The sequence below is a fragment of the Aquarana catesbeiana genome, linkage group LG11, assembly GCF_042186555.1.
Source record: "Aquarana catesbeiana isolate 2022-GZ linkage group LG11, ASM4218655v1, whole genome shotgun sequence".
NCBI lineage: Eukaryota > Metazoa > Chordata > Amphibia > Anura > Ranidae > Aquarana > Aquarana catesbeiana.
The window spans coordinates 275479336-275496191 of record NC_133334.1 but is presented as its reverse complement, the minus strand read 5'-3'; the positions used below and the strand labels follow the sequence as shown (position 1 = coordinate 275496191).

At 46.0% G+C, this 16856-nt stretch overlaps 1 protein-coding gene across 3 annotated transcripts in view; it reads left to right on the top strand.

Annotated features, from left to right (window-relative positions):
- ZFHX3 (zinc finger homeobox 3) overlaps positions 1–16856 on the top strand; it is a 157373-nt gene that overhangs the window by 55301 nt on the left and 85216 nt on the right. For all 3 annotated transcript variants that reach the window (XM_073605868.1, XM_073605869.1, XM_073605867.1), the window contains exons 2-3: positions 371–3117; positions 7354–7850. In XM_073605868.1, the coding sequence (XP_073461969.1) occupies positions 417–3117; positions 7354–7850 (3198 nt within the window). In that variant the 5' untranslated portion in view covers positions 371–416. The remainder of the gene's footprint in view (positions 1–370; positions 3118–7353; positions 7851–16856) is intronic.

Sequence of the window (16856 nt, the reverse complement as noted above, 5' to 3'; positions counted from 1 at the left end):
CATTCAGCTTCCAGGATTGTTGTTGGTGTGTGTGTGTGTGTGTGTGTGTCTGTCTGTGTGTGTGTGTGTGTGTGTGTGTGTGTGTGTGTGTGTTGTGGTTTTTTTTTTTTGTCAAAGCTTAATTGAACAAGCTGAAGTCAGAAGCTGATTGGCTACCGTACACAGCTGCACCAGATTTTGCACTTTCCATTTTAGTAAATTAACCCCAGACTGACTAGTTTTTGAACAGATGGGGTAGTCTCCACCTTTGGACCATAGTTACCTAATGTCAAAACGCAACTTGATGCAATAAGCATTATTTTTTTTGTTCGACCTTTCACCTAGTCTGATTGTTTGTTTTATTGTACCTTTTTTTTGTTTTTGCTTGCAGGTCGGAGCCGTATTGGGTGCAATGAGCTCTCCGCGCAGATCTCGCCATGGAAGGCTGTGATGCTCCTGTCATTGCTGGAGAGGACAATGGGTGCATCGTTTCTGCGAACCAAAAATGGACTGATCTCAACAGTGCTCTCCACCTTGACCAGTCTGGCAACATGGAGCATCCCAACATGGAAAGCCACAGGTCTCTGGAAACTCTGAGTGGCTCGTTCAATGAATGCATGTCTGAAAGCTCTGACCCATCTGGTGCCATCTCACAGTCTCTCAGCAGAACGGTCTGTTGTAGCGAATGTTCAACCTCCTTTCCTAGTTTGCAGAACTACATGGAGCACTCCTGCCCTGGTACACAGCCATCACTCGCACTGAAGGAAGAAAGCGAAAGTGATGTTAGTTCGGAAGGGGAGGAGGACAGCGATGTGGAAAATCTTGCTGGAGAGATAGTCTACCAGCCCGATGGCTCTGCGTATATAGTGGAAAGTGTCAGCCAGCTGATCCAAAGTGGTGAAGCCTGTGACAGTAACCCTAGCGAGGCTCTTCTATCACTCTACAAAAATTCCCTGCCCAATGCAACGGGAAAGTCTGAGGAGTCATCCTCTGTAGGCCCCGTTTACCCACAAATTATCAATACTTTCCACATAGCCTCGTCTTTCAGGAAGTGGTTTGAGAATTCAGACACGTCTTTCCTGGATACCTCCACCCTTTCAGGCCTCAGCCCTGTCCTGCACAGCTTCCGAGTTTTTGATGTGCGCCATAAAAGCAACAAGGATTACCTAAACAGCGATGGTTCTGCCAAAAGCTCCTGTGTATCCAAAGATGTCCCAAACAATGTAGATCTCTCCAAATATGATGGCTTTGTACTGTATGGTAAGAGGAAACCCATTCTAATGTGTTTTTTGTGCAAACTTTCCTTTGGCTATGTTCGATCGTTTGTGACCCATGCTGTGCATGATCATCGAATGACTCTAAGCGAGGATGAGCGTAAGATTCTTAGTAACAAGAACATTTCAGCCATCATTCAAGGGATTGGGAAAGATAAGGAACCTCTTATTAGTTTTCTGGAACCAAAAAACAAATCTTTTCCCCATCCTTTAGTTTCCTCTGCCAACTCTACTGGACCTGCTAATAGTTTTTATGGCAAATTTAGTGGCATTCGAGTAGAGGGGGATGAAGCCCTGCAGGCTAGCCTAGCACTTCTAAAAGATAGCGACACTACTTCCAGTGGGGCAGAGCAGGTGCAAACCAACACCGTGACCCAAAGTACTCTGCTTAACTTTGGAGGGTTGACTAATTCCTCCTTCAGCGCCTCTGTAAACTCTGTTTCTTTAAGCTCCTCAGGCTCTGGCCCTACCAAACCTTCCTATAACCAGGAATCTGAAACAGAGCCTGAGAAGCATCCTTTGGGAGTACAAGATGGCATATCAGAAAGGCTAGAACGTGAGGAGGATGAGGAGGAAGAAGAAGAAATGGATGAGGAAGGTGTAGATGATGATGACGAGGAAGGGGAGGACTGCAAAGCACTGTTTTCACGTGGGCTTGAGGATGACTTGGCGGACAGGCCTCAGGAGGAGTCTGGGGTGTTTGCCGAGAGCAGCGGCAAAAAGGACCTGGCTCTCACAAACCAAAGTATTTCTAACTCTAATTTAATGCCTAATGTGCCCCAGCCTATGGGAAGGGGCACACCTACTTGTTCTTCTTCCTTTGTTGTCTTTGATGGTGCAAACAGGAGGAATCATTTAAGCTTTAACAGTGATGGTGTTGGCGCCAGCATGGCGGAGGGTGGGATAAAATTGGACTTTGTTGATGAAAGTGCCAATAGGGACAATGCCACAGCACCTGAACCAAATGAAAGTGCAGAGGGAGAGGACGGAAGCTTTGCCACCCACCACCAGCACGCCGATAACCCCTGCGAACTTGTCACAGGGGAATGCCCTTCTGGGAGTGGGGTGGAGTGTCCGAAGTGTGACACTGTACTGGGCTCGTCGCGCTCACTTGGTGGACACATGACTATGATGCACTCTCGGAACTCTTGTAAGACTCTTAAGTGTCCAAAGTGTAACTGGCATTACAAATACCAGCAAACGCTGGAAGCACACATGAAAGAAAAACACCCTGAACCGGGTGGTACCTGTGGCTACTGCAAATCTGGTCAGCCTCATCCTCGCCTTGCCCGGGGAGAGAGCTACACATGTGGTTACAAACCTTTCCGTTGTGAGGTCTGTAACTACTCAACCACTACCAAAGGCAACCTCAGTATTCATATGCAGTCGGACAAGCATTTGAACAACATGCAGCAACTGCAAAACGGAGGGAGTGACCAAGTTTTCAGCCACACTGCCGGGGTAGCAGTTGCTGCCGCCACTGCAGCTGCCGCTGCTGCTGCTTCCAACATTAACAACTCCTGTGGGGCCCCTTCCCCCACCAAACCAAAAACTAAACCCACCTGGCGCTGCGAAGTGTGCGACTACGAAACCAACGTCGCAAGGAACCTGCGAATCCATATGACCAGTGAGAAGCATATGCATAATATGATGCTGCTTCAGCAAAACATGTCCCAAATCCAACACAGCCGGCACTTAGGCATCAGCAGCCTGCCCACCCCGGCTGAAACCGATCTCTACCACTTTTACCTAGCACAAAACATGAACCTGAAGATGGACAACTCTGCTAATGAATCACAGTATATTATGGGAGGTTTCCAGCTGGATCCTACTAGCCCAATGCCAGGGATGGCTCCCACTGTTGGTAAGTACAGGAAACTGAAAAAGGGGAAATTGGGGGGGGAAATGTGCATGCTTGTTAAGATGAAATCTGCAGCCATAAAGAAATTCTTATACTTGTTTTTTTGCCAAGATATTTGACAGCGTTTTTCCTTGGAGCAGTTGACAGATCTCCTTTCCTAAAATTGTCCGATTGGCATGTTTTACCTGTCTGTGAGTTAAGACCGCCAATCTCAAAACAACTAGAAGAATAGTTTTATGAATTGCTATGTAAAAATGGCAGTTGGAATTTTTTAGCTTTTTGTAGAGCTTAAAGTGGAACTAAAAATGGCAGTTGGAACTTTTTTAGCTTTTTGCAGAGCCTAAAGCGGAACTAAACCCATCAATTTAACCATTTTGAAAAAGGCACGTATTGGGAATGTAGCTGTCACATTGGTTGTGCTCTCTGCCAAACTGTCAAGCCATCAAATGGCTGGCGTCATAACTGATCACATGTGCAGCATCATGGCAGTTGAAGGTCAAACAGAGGCCAACATGGCAGCTTCCTTGGCAGAAAATGATAGGAGGGTTTACTTCCGCTTTAACCCCTTCCTGTCTTCCTGACCTTTTTAAGAGCTTCTAAATCCCGGGAGGTGGACATTTGGATCATGGGACAAATATGCAGTATTTAGAAAGCAGCCACAGCCTGAGTAGAAAAGCCTCTCCTGTTAGCATGCTGTAAAGGAGGATCCTTGCTGTGTAGACGCAGTGGTCTTTCTGCAGAAGTTCAACCCACATGTTTCTGAGTCGGAGCTACAGCTCCTTAATCACCGAGGACTGTGAGCTTTTATCCTTGAGTCACACCTGAACGTTTTGTAACTTGAAGGACAAAGCACCAAAAATCACAACCAAAACCCTATGCTTTTAAATGGTGTTTTATTCACATATGAGTGCTAAGGTGCCTGAAGCACAAATCCCTACAATTAGGAAAGGTACATAAGCTACTTTTGAAGCAGAATGAGGTTGTTTTGGGCCCCATAGACTTCATTGAGGTTACCTGAAAATTAGCATTTTCAAGTCTGAACAGCCATCTCTTCCTAGTTACTAGTATTGCATTGACTAGAATAGTGGTCTCCAAACTGCAGGCCTTTGCTTGCCTGTATGCGGCCTTTGTGGCACTGTTCCGTCCACTAATGCAAGGCTCTATTCCCCCCACTGACACCAATGATGGGGCACCATTCCCCCCACTGATACCAATGATGGGGCACCATTCCCCCCACTGATACCAATGATGGGGCACCATTCCTCCCACTGATACCAATGATGGGGCACCATTCCTCCCACTGACACCAATGAGGGGGCACCATTCCTCCCACTGACACCAATGAGGGGGCACCATTCCTCCCACTGACACCAATGAGGGGGCACCATTCCTCCCACTGACACCAATGAGGGGGCACCATTCCTCCCACTGACACCAATGAGGGGGCACCATTCCTCCCACTGACACCAATGAGGGGGCACCATTCCTCCCACTGACACCAATGAGGGGGCACCATTCCTCCTACTAAGAGCACCATTCCTCCTCCTATTGACCACCAACCCTGAGGCCATATTCATTTTCACTGATTTCAGGCCCAGGACATGTTCTGCCCCCGCTGGCCACAATCTGTCCCTCTTAAAGTCTGAAAGACAATAAACTGGCCCATTGTTTGAAAAGTTTGTAGGCTATAGAGGGATATGCTTTGCTTTCCTATTTCATGTCTGAGGTTTAAAACCACTTTAAGGTTATTTTTCTGTGCCGAGCATCTGATGATTGTAATACATGTAGATGGTATGTAGATGCAGCTTGGCTTTTTTTTGGTTTAAATGTTATAAAAAGATGACTACACCTGATATAAGCCACTTGACTTGATAGCCTAACACAATCTAAAACTTTTAAAAATTATTTTCTCATTTATAAAACATTCCGCCGTAATTCACGAAACCCATTGAACCATGGCAGAATTCCAACCCCGGAACCCTAGTGCTGCAGGGAAAGGAGATGGCAACGTAGCCACCGTGCTGCTGAACCTAAGTGACATTTTTAGGACAACTGCAGATTATACCTTGCTGTCCTATTTGATTCATCAGAGACCTTCCTAAGATTCCTTTGTAGGCAGGGTTGGTATTTTAGGTATCTGGGATCAGTGATGAACAGGAGATGGGAAGAACCAGACCTTCAAACTATTGTCCCCCCTGCTGAGTCTTCCTTATTAATTGCAGATGGTTGGCTCTCCCTGATACAGTTTCACTCTGATTATTTATGGATTGTCATTACGAACAGACGCAAGGGTCTGTCTGCAGGTCTTCAGAAAGGATTTGTAGAATGTATTTATCGCTCCGTTAGGTGATCCTAGGTAGGTTTTTGAATTGGGCATCCAGAACTTGTTTTTTAATGTTAAAAAAAAAAACAAAAAACTGCTTTAGGGTCAGGCAAATCCCGGAAGCCTTCCAATGTATATTCCTACAAGAAAAAAAAGGCTCTTGTTGTCATTGGGTCTAATATGCCCTGGCTTTTTAAAGAGGCAGTCCACCTAAAACTGGTGAAGTTCTCTCTTGGTTTTCCTGCTGGAGTGTTTTATTGATTTCATAATCCTGCCCATAGACACTTAAAATTATTACAAGCTTCTATGGTAGTGGTGATGTAACTAGTCACCTGGCAGCGGAGGCTTAAGAGGGTGACCTCTATGACTAAGCCCCACTGGGCTGGACGAAACGTGTCAGAGTGTGGCTATCAGTGATGGTGGCGCCAAGCAAGTAACCACCTGTGGTAGCTATGCAGAGGGAAATTTTCTTGGCACAGGACCCAGAAGGTCACCACTATCACTGTAGTGATACCGCTATCGCTGACAGTGATGTCCAACTTTCAAAGTGAGTTATGCATAATAACAATGGTCCATACTGGACGAATGTAACTGTAGACTTCAGCTTTAAAAGAGAAGTATGGCCAAGGCTTTTTTTTTTGTTCATACTTCTTTTGTGGGTCACAGGAGTTCACTTAATTTTGCTCTCCTGTGACCCAGAATAGGCCAACAGTGGGCTCCAGGCTCTGGAAGGACCCTGACAATATTGTTGGGATCCACCTTGCTGCCGTCTTTCAGCTCATGGCTGGGAGCCAGCTGCTACAGTCTCCTCCCCAGCCCAGAGCTCCAGTGCTGGGGGGGGAGGCAGAGCAGGTCTCGGAACAGGCCAAGTGGTCATGTGATCTCTCCGTTCCCATTCTTTGAGCTGTAGTGTGATAGATGCTTCAGCATGGAGGTCAGTATAGATCAGGGGTAGGCAACCCGGGGCCCTCCATCTATTGTGGAACTACATCTCCTATGAGGCATTGCAAGGCTGGCAGTTATAATTACTCCCAGAGGCATGATGGGACTTGTAGTTCTGCAACACCTGGAGGGCCCCAAGTTGCCTACCCCTGGTATAGATGTTTAGTTTTGTTTTTTTTTTAAATCCCCCAATTCTCTAAGTTTTTGCCAGCACTTTCAAAATGGACAGGTAAGTGGAAGGGTCTAACTTCGTTGTAACCACCCAATCGGACTCATTGTTGTACTGAAGGCTGTAGACCACCATTCTTTTCCAGATAGCCTCTCTATAGATCAAGCTCCCACTGCAGGGGATGTCTATACTTTGACTTCAGGCCCTGTGCAGTCCACTGGGAAAGATATTGAGCCAATAACTTGAGTGAGTGAATAGGAATTTGGGAAAGCTGTCAAAAAAAAAGTATTGCATAGTGTCCAAGATTTTGTTACGGCAGCAGTCGGAAATAATGGGCTTCTGAATACAATGCAGAGATAATCTTACATGGAAAATCAAAACAGTCTTTGTAGCAATAACCTAGTTTTTTTATTGTATATTAAGTTTTCCTCAAACAGAACTATGAAAGATTGATTGAAGCTTTAGCACCAAGAGCATGTGACGTTAGGTCACGTTATTAGAAATGGTTTCAAACGTTCTATTAGATGGCCATTCTTCAGCGGGAACTTTTCTATCATGTGATGAAATATTTTAATAATTTGCCTTAACAGATTGACCCCTTCATTTTATAAGAATTATTATACAGGATTTATATAGTACCAACAGTTTGCACAGTGCTTTAAACCTTTAACATTTCTTGATAGATGCTAGATTGGTCTGACTGATTCCTAAATTCTGTAATCATTCAGAATCCGGAGCAAGAGAACCCGTCAGCATTGAGTTTTCTTTCTCTAACCCAACTGTGTCTTTCTCTTTCCCCTCTTAGTGGGTGGTGAAATCCCGCTGGACATGCGATTGGGTGGTGGACAGCTGGTCTCGGAGGAGCTCATGAACCTTGGCGAGAGTTTTACCCAAACCAACGACCCTTCCCTGAAACTCTTTCAGTGCGCCGTATGCAACCGCTTCACGACCGACAACTTGGACATGTTGGGCTTGCACATGGGAGCTGAACGCAACCTACCGGAGGAGGAGTGGAAGTCCGTGGTGGGGGATTCTTACCAGTGCAATCTCTGTCGTTACAACACCCAACTGAAGGCCAACTTTCAGCTGCATTGCAAAACTGACAAACATGTACAGAAGTACCAGCTGGTGGCTCACATCAAGGAGGGGGGCAAAGCCAACGAGTGGAGGTTGAAGTGCGTTGCCATTGGCAACCCAGTGCATCTGAAGTGCAATGCCTGTGACTATTACACCAATAGCTTGGAGAAGCTGCGTTTGCACACCGTGAATGCAAGACATGAGGCCAGCCTCAAGTTGTACAAGGTAAGATGGTACTGATCTTTGATCCCTCAATGGGAACAATATTATGTTCATGATTTTGCATTCGCATCTGTCAAGTATGGAATGGGAACTTGATGTTGGATTGGGCGTGGCCACTTTGTTTTCCTGACCAATGACTGGCCTTTGGGTCGTAACAGGCTTGTAATATTGCCATACAAAGGGGCCATAAGGGGTCCAGATGGCATAGTTGTGTCCAGTGCTGGGACAAGATTATCCAGTGCCCAGGGCAAAGATGCCAAATTGTCCCCCCCCCCCCCCCCCCTTATTATGTGCAAGCTTATGTGGAGGAGGGGGGGAGGGAGAGAGCACAGCCCGCACCTCCGCCCGACTCTCCTCCTCGTTGCTTCCAGCTCTGGGCTGACAGAAAAAGTGATGTCACTACTCCTGTCAGCCTTATAGTAGAAGGAACTTGTGGCGCCCCCATCCCTACAATACATGATGCGCCCAGGGCAGCCACCCCTTGTTCCAGCCCTGGTTGTGTCAGTGGCTCAAAGTAGCCTTTTTTTAAGTTTTGGATCGCATAGGGAAGGATTAACTGGCCATCCAGTGATGTGGGATTGCTGACCAGTCCACCAGACAGTAGGTGGCAGCATGCCGTGAGCAGCAAGATGGCCACCCAACGCTTTCCGGGATCGGGGTGACGTCGCGCTGTGCCTCTTAAGTATTAGTCGTATGTAGGTCAGGTGTTTGTAACTCTGGGATTGCCTGTATCTATCTGAGTGCAAGAAAAACCTATTGATCCTCCCATTGATTCAGTAAGCTGATAATTTCATGTGCTCTATGCTGATTGTTATCAGTTGGGATTCTTTTCTGCTCTCCTTGTAGATTACAGAACCTACCCAATGCCTTGGAGAGGTGGAGGTGTTCTGTAGTCCTCAAAAACTTCCCCTTCCTAGGGTGACAACACTGCTCCTCTATAGATACAGTATGGGGAGTCAGCATTGTCCTAGGATGGAAAGAATGGCAGAATCACCAACTAAAAGATAATGGGGGGGGGGTTAGCTGAAAAAAATAGTCACTGCAGGACTGGCACGCTGCAATATGTATATTTTTTTTTTTCTTCTTGGATTTAGATATGCTTTAAAATGTATACGGTAGTATATTTGGATTGTGCGTTTGTAGTGAAAGTATTGCTACTGCCAAGATGCTGGAATGTCGTATCCGTTTCATTTATATTAATGAGATCTGTGTGTTTTCTGGAGTCAAGTCTAAAACCTGGAGGAACGGGAATGCGGAGGTGTTGGCTGTGAGAGCCAATCAGAATTTTTTTTTTAATATGGTCCTTTTCCTCCAGTTATTATACCCAAAAGTGCCTTGAATTTTTAAGAATTGCCATTTCTCTGGCTGCTGCTGGTGTTGGTTGGATGATTAAATGTCTTTTTATGCTGACCTTGGAGATATATGTTTGCTGAATTTCAGAACTGTCACATTGATGGACACAATGGGGGAAGATTTACCAAAACTGGAGAGTGGCAAATCTGGTGCAGCTCTGCATAGAAACCAATCGGCTTCCAGGTTTTATTGTCAAAGCTTAATAGAACAAGCTGGAGTTAGAAGCTGATTGGCTGCCATGCACAGCTGCACCAGATTTTGCACTCTCCAGTTTTGGTACATCAACCCCATTGCACAGATCAGCTTGTTGTAGAGTTGTAGGACCAACAAATATGAAGGAATTCTTCAGCAACACAACTCTGCTGTTGGGGGTGACAAAAATGAACAGCCTGACATGTTTAGTTATTGGCACCTGGTAGTACGTCTGCATTTAAAGTGGTTGTAAAGCTTGACATATACCCAGTGATGTGACCGGTCTCGGGTGATGCACACAAATGAAACAAAACCTCCTATATAGTTGTACCTGTTTTATCTGCAGTCTTCTCTTCCTTGCAGCCTTCTAAAACACAGATCCAAGGCTATTTCACAGCTCTGGCAGGCACAGAATGGGGATCGGATGTCACATACTGTACAGCATGGGTGCTAAATCTGTGGCCCTCTAGCTGTTGCGGATCTACAAGTCCCATCATGCCTCTCTGTGGGAGTCATGCTTGTAACTGTCAGCCTTGCAATACTTCATCGGACTTGTTCAGCTGGAGGGCCACAGGTTAAAGAGGAAGTAAAGTCTGGTTGTTTTCTTTTTTTTTCTTCCCTGCTAAGCAAAGGCATAATGTGAAGTATGCATCGCATACTAGCACATTATGTGACACTCGCCTGCAAACTAAGCCCTCGTCATCCCCGCTGGAGGGCGAATCCATCTTCGCCCCGTCTTCCTTCCGGGGCTGCGTACTCCGGCTCTGTCACTGGCATGGGAGCCGCCGGTCACGGCACACGCTTCTGAAGAAACGGCACGGGCGGCCTTTCTTTCAGAGCGCATGCACCGATGACATAATCGGCGCAGTATACAGTAAATATCTCCTAAACGGCGCACGTTTAGGAGATATTTACAGTACCTACAGGTAAGCCTAGACTAGGTATAAACATACCAGGAAGGTTTGCAACCTCTAAGTACCCATGCTGTAGCATACAGCAGGGAGCCGAGTGTAATTTGAGACCTGAGTGGAGGGAATGGACCCCCCCTCTTTTCACAGTCTCATAAGGAATCTGCACAGCTGAGGTTGTCAATCAGTTTCTGAGTGCTGGGGGGGTCTCCTGAAATTCTGTGGTGTTGGACCTGTCAGGATTGACTAATGTGGATAGCAGAGAGAGGAGACAGAAATCGCACTGGGTGCTTTGGACTGAGGCCGGTACTCTCTGTAAAGGGATATGCTCAGTTTATTTTTCAATTCAGAGGTTTACAGTCACTTTAGGGCTAGCTGGCAATACGGTTTATTCATTGAGGTGCCGTGCCGAATGCTTGCTGGACGGTCCAGTGTTGGATGAAATTTCATTGAGAGTAGATGTTTGTATGTTCTCATTACAGAAGGCTGTCCTAGACTGAGACCGCACCCACACAGCACACCCTTCTTTTAGGGCCCCTGCACTGCAGCACAGTGATTGGTGTGTGCGGTGCGATACGGCTGAGATCAGCACAGTGATCATGTGCTAAGCTCGGTCGTTTGCACTGTATTTGTTTTTTAAACCAACTTTATTGAGATGTTGCACAGACATCTCCTAAAGTTCAATGGTGGGCTGTGCTGTGCGGGGCAGTACATTGCATTGCGCTGCGCTGAAAAAAAAAAAGTAATGCACGGCGTACTTATTAGCAATGCAGTGGTGTAAACCAAGCACATAGCAGGCGAGGCATTTTGCCTTGTCCGTGGGGGGGGGAGATGACTGTGATGGACTAGCCACCCAACGCATCTGGTGGGAGCGGGGCACATAGGAGGCAAGGCATTTCGTCTTGTCCATGGGGGGGCTGTGATAGAATAGCCACCCAACGCATCTGGTGGGAGCGGGGGGACATAGGAGGCGAGGCATTTTGTCTTGTCCATGGGGGGGAACGGGGGCTGTGATGGAATAGCCACCCAACGCATCTGGTGTGAACCGGGCACATAGGAGGCGAGGCATTTTGCCTAGTCCATGGGGGGGGAACTGCAAAGGAATAGCCACCCAACGCATCTGGTGTGAACCAGCCCTGAATCGGTGAACCCTTAATTGACCACTTAAATGGAGAGGGGACAGGGCTTGGTTGTGAGAAGTCAACAAAGATGAACGAGTAGCTGCAAACTGACACAAGGATCAGAGGGGTGGACGGCAGATGCATTTCTGGCCAACAAAATGATGTTGCCAGTTTGACTACTCAAAGAAAGAAGTTTAATTTCTTTAAAGATTCCCTTGAAGGGTTACCTGGCTGGGTGCGTTTTTGTTTTAATTCGCCAAGCTAGTTCAGATTCAAAATCGAATTTTATGTTTAGCAGAATGAGCCTAGATAAGGGAAATGTAGAAGAAGAACTCCATAATTATTTCCATAATATTATAATTTCTTAATAAATTCCATAAGGGGAAAATGTATAGTCACGTTTTACGAGCCGATGGAGAATATTGTACTGGGAACTGGCCGTCCTCTTGATAATCCTTTCAAAAATAGTTGCCGTTACTTGCCCTGTAAATGCAAAGACAGGTCCCCTTTTGCATCTCTGGAAAGCACTCTTCTTTTAGTCTCCTTTCACCCTCCCTACCCCCCCCCCTGCTTGTCGTGGCTTTTGGTTCTCTAACCATAGAAGCAGTGAACATCCCGTAAATAGCCTCCTGCTCACCCCATAGAATTCCTCCAGACACTACTATTGATTTTTCACTGGACTTAAAGCCTTACCCTCCTCTCTAATCATTCCATAATGGCTTTAGTATGAATGGTCAGGTACAGTTCCCCATAAATCTCGGTCGGCTCATTCACTTACCTTCCACGCATGCATATACTTTCTGCACGCTAACGTTTTCCTACCTCCCGTCTTTTTATCTCTATTCCAGCCTCTGCACTTTATTTAATGGGGAAGTCAGAGTGCAGCTTCTTGCACTGCTCCCCCTGACACCCATACCGCAGGCCCTGCCAGGGAGCCGATACTGCGAGCGAGGAGCGCTCCTCAGGCCAGCAGTTCAGAGGCGAGGTGGACTGAGGTCGATTGCATGTTATGTTCCCTCTTGCAAATGTAATCCATTAGACTGGCACATCTCTAATCAGGTTAGAGCAGAGTTAAATGCGTCTAATCATCTTCTCCACTGTCACACACACAAAACGCCGCCCAATGCCAAAACGGTATCCAGGAGTGAAATTGACAGGCCTTTGTCTCGGTAGGGGCCGGAGCCCATGTGGTAGTCTGGAAAGGCGATTTAGAGATAGCGAAAGGGAACTGCAATCTGGTTTTGCTTAAAGGTGAATATTGAATAACTTGGCTTTCATCCCTGTATGGTCTCTGAGAGCATCCAGCCTGCTAATGACTTGGTTGATTGGCTTTTTTTTTTTTTTTTCCTGTGCTGACCGGTTCATCAGGAAAAATGCTTAGAGAGCCGGCTATTTTAACCCCACACAGGGATCAGAGATGGGAAATGCATTCTGCTGCAAGAATCCATTCAGCTACTGTGATACAAACGCAGCCTTTTGTTACAAACATACCTCTTTAGGGTAAAACTGCTTAGGACTACGGAGGCCTAGTTCCTCAACAAAGGCCATTCCTAAAGTATATGTCCAGGTGTCAACTAAATTTACCTGCAACCCCTCTATTGCAGGACAAGCCTATTCCTGCATTTTGATTTTAATATTGGAGGCCAATCAGAGCAGCCAGTTATCCTTTCGGTACTATAGTGCCTAACAGAGGGGCGCTACGTACTCTTACAAATATTCGGAGACTTGTAGTTCATCAGTTAGAAAGCATTGCTGTGGATGGATGTATAATGGAACCTCGGGCACTCAGCATAAGCTCTCCTGCTCTAAGCTGTCCTTTGTAACCAAGCCTGATTATTTTTGCATTGGAAGCGTGCCATGGAGATGCCCTGCTCTTTGTGCCTGTATGATCTCTGTGTGCGCCATTCTCTGATCATTCACAGTTTATCTTGGTGATGTCTGCTTCCTCTCCCTCGGGCACACACAACTGTCTGCAATTTAAGACTAATTTTATAAAGGTGCATTTGCAGCCAATACAGGCTTGGCTGTTGTGTCTGTTCTCATGTGTGTGTATAAAAGGTACAAAAAATACTAGCAACCAATCAGATTCTTGCTTTTAATGTTCTCCTTTTACAAGACTAAGATACAGCTGGGTCTATTTTATAGCAATTAAGTAGCACTCTTCCAAAAAATAACTCCTCTTTTCTTTCTTTTCTTTTCTTTTCTTTTCTTTCTTTCTTTCTTTTCTTTCTTTTTTTTTTTCTTTATTTTTTTCTTTCTTTTTTAATAATAAAATAAATAACTCCTTTTTTTTTTTTTTTTTCTTTTCTTTCTTTTTCTTTTCCTTTCTTTTTTTTTTTTTTTTCTTTTCCTTTTCTTTTCCCTTTTCTTTTCCTTTTTTTTTTTTTTCTTTTCTTTTTTTCTTTCTCACGCTCGCTCTCTTCCACGCCTCTTGCTTTGTATCTCTCTCTCGCGCTCGTTCTCTCCCTCGATCTCGTTCTCTCCCTCGATCTCGTTCTCTCCCTCGATCTCGTTCTCTCCCTCGATCTCGTTCTCTCCCTCGATCTCGTTCTCTCCCTCGATCTCGTTCTCTCCCTCGATCTCGTTCTCTCCCTCGATCTCGTTCTCTCTCTCGCTTTCTCTCGTTCTCTCTCTCGCTTTCTCTCGTTCTCTCTTTCGCTCTCGCTCTCGCTCTCTCTCGCTCGTTCTCTCTCGTTCTCGCTCTCTCTCGTGCTTTCTTTTGGCTCGCGCTCTTGTGCTCTCCTTCTCTCTCGTGCCTTCCTTTGGCTCTCGCTCTTGTGCTGTCTTTGGCTCTTTTCCATTCTATCTTGTTGTCTAATAGAGTCTTCTTTGTGGGCTTTTCTTTAGTGCTGTACCTGAACAGCTTTGTTTTTGCAATGGTCACTGTCTGTCCCTTGCCATTATTTTATATTCATGTCAGGACAACGACAGGCTGGAGAATGGGCTTTGTCTAGTTACTTCAGTGTCTTCTTTCTGTGCTGGTGATTTAATGTGTTTTGCAAGCAAGGAAAACTTATGGTCAGGTAATTCGTAATTCCAGCCTTGCCTTTTTATATACAGCTTCTCTGCTGTCACGTGACGTCTTCTAACCAGAGTTATCATGTATGGCTGATGCAAGTCACCTGTATATGTATAGGCCTGAGCCTGGTATTACAAGTCAGTCTACTGATGGTCACGTTCAACTGGACTTGTTCTGTATTGATGAAGACGTTTCACTAGTTCTAATGAGTGTCAGAAGCCTAACCCAGTATTTTATAGCCACTTGGGTTCCTCAGTCCCCTTCATCTGATTGCTATCTTGTCATCAGATGTGTCAAGGGAAATGTCGATTGTACCAAGAATATGACAAAGTGTGAAAACACCAAGTTCTTTTTCATTGCTGGAGTTTCCTCCTGATTTTCCTTAGAACCGAAGAAGTAGACCTTTGAAACCGTCCCTAAGCCTGGGTACAGGGCAGCCTAGTAGTTTGATTCAGGTCGACCCAGGCCACTTCCAGGTCTCTTAAGCGATGGCAAAGTAGCTGTTGATGTGTTGATTCAGCATAATTGATGCAGCCTCATTTCCCACAGCTGATGAGGATTAGAGGAGCCTAGTTTAACAGTCTCATTTTTCTGGTCCCAAAGCACACTTGTTTTAATGTGTTTCAGTTAATGAGGTAGAAGAGGAGGAGGAGGTTGTGACGATGAATGTATGCAGGCTGCTCCGCCTGCGAGTCTTAACTTGTGCCACATTCCACTAACTGCAGCGGCTACTATTTCCACTGCCGGTGGCCAAGGCATGTGAGGGGTGCGGCCTAGAGCAACCAAGAGTAAAATTAACGTCCATGTCAGTAGATATTTGGGTGCATGTGGTACCCTGAAGCTGTTCAAAGCAGCCTGTGACTTTCCAGAGGGACTAAAGAATTTCCCAACATCCTGTGAGCATCTTATGCTGGGATCTGTAGTTCCACCTCAGCTGAAGATCCATGGACCACCTCCCATAGAAACCATGAAGTGGTCAGGCTAATGACTGACAGGATGTCATGGGATTTGTGGCCTGATGGCACCTAGTTGAGCCGCAGGCTGTGTGCCTTTTACAGCTACATTAGGCTGGCTGGTAGTTGCAAAACCACAATGTCCAGCAGGCCATATCTGGCTTCCACTACAGAGGTAGACAACCTGTGGCTCCACCGAGTGTTGCAGGACTATAAATCTCTCAGTAGCTTTGAGGCCCCCATCACTTTATGGCTTCCTTCAGAAGTGACCCATGACTCTTCAGCTGAGGCTAAAGAGCCATGGGGACCTGCTGTGGAAGCCATAAAGTGGTTGTGCCCAAAGCTGCTAACCGATAGGATCTGAGATCTGTGGTTCTACCTCAGCTGAAGACCCATGGACCACCTCCCATAGAAGCCATAAAGTGGTTGTGCCCAAAGCTGCTAACCGATAGGATCTGAGATCTGTGGTTCTACCTCAGCTGAAGACCCATGGACCACCTCCCATAGAAGCCATAAAGTGGTTGTGCCCAAAGCTGCTAACCAATAGGATCTGAGATCTGTGGTTCTACCTCAGCTGAAGACCCATGGACCACCTCCCATAGAAGCCATAAAGTGGTTCCAAAGCTGCTAACTAGTAGGTAGGATCTCATGGAATTTGTAGTCTTGCAGCACCTGGTGAAGCCGGAGTCTGTCTACCTCTGTAGTAGAAGCTTGACATGTCATGGGAATTTTAGTTCCATCATCACCATGCAGCTCCATGGTTCCTGATGCAGTTGTAAATTGTATTCATTTATTTATTACAGGTAGTTTTGTATAGCGCTGTAAGTCCTAGCTCCCATTCATGCATACATATACTGGGGCCAATTTAGAAGGGAGCCAAATAACCTACCGGCATGTCTTTGGAGTATTGGAGGAAACCGGAGTACCCAAAGGAAATTCTCACAGGCACAGGGAGAACATGCAAACTCCATGCAGGTGGCGCCGTGGTTTGGACGCAAACCGATGACCCTAGTGCCTTCTGGCGGAAGTGCTAACTTGTGGCTCCACTGGGTCCTGTAGGACTACAAATACAACAAAAACCTGCAGTCAGAAGCCTGGGGCCCCATCACTTATTCTCTGGCAGGTGCCACATGGCTCTTCAGCTGAGGCAGAACTACAATTCTCAGTATGGCCTTAATTTAAATTGGTGGCACAAGTAGGCGAGCTGCAGTACTTCAACTGCTGTGGGACTACTGATCCCAAAATGTCCGGCAATCCAGTAGTATTGTCAGAACTAGGGATGCACCGCTATATTGGCTGAAAATGGGGTTATCGGGCGTTTTGCCGATAATGGCTGCCATAAAAAACGCACGTGATTTTGCTACAATTTTACAGCCTTTTACATAGGTCATGTGACTCAAAAATGCAACACGGGTGCGTTTTTAATGTGTTTTTTGCAGCATTTTAAATGCATTTCAATGGGG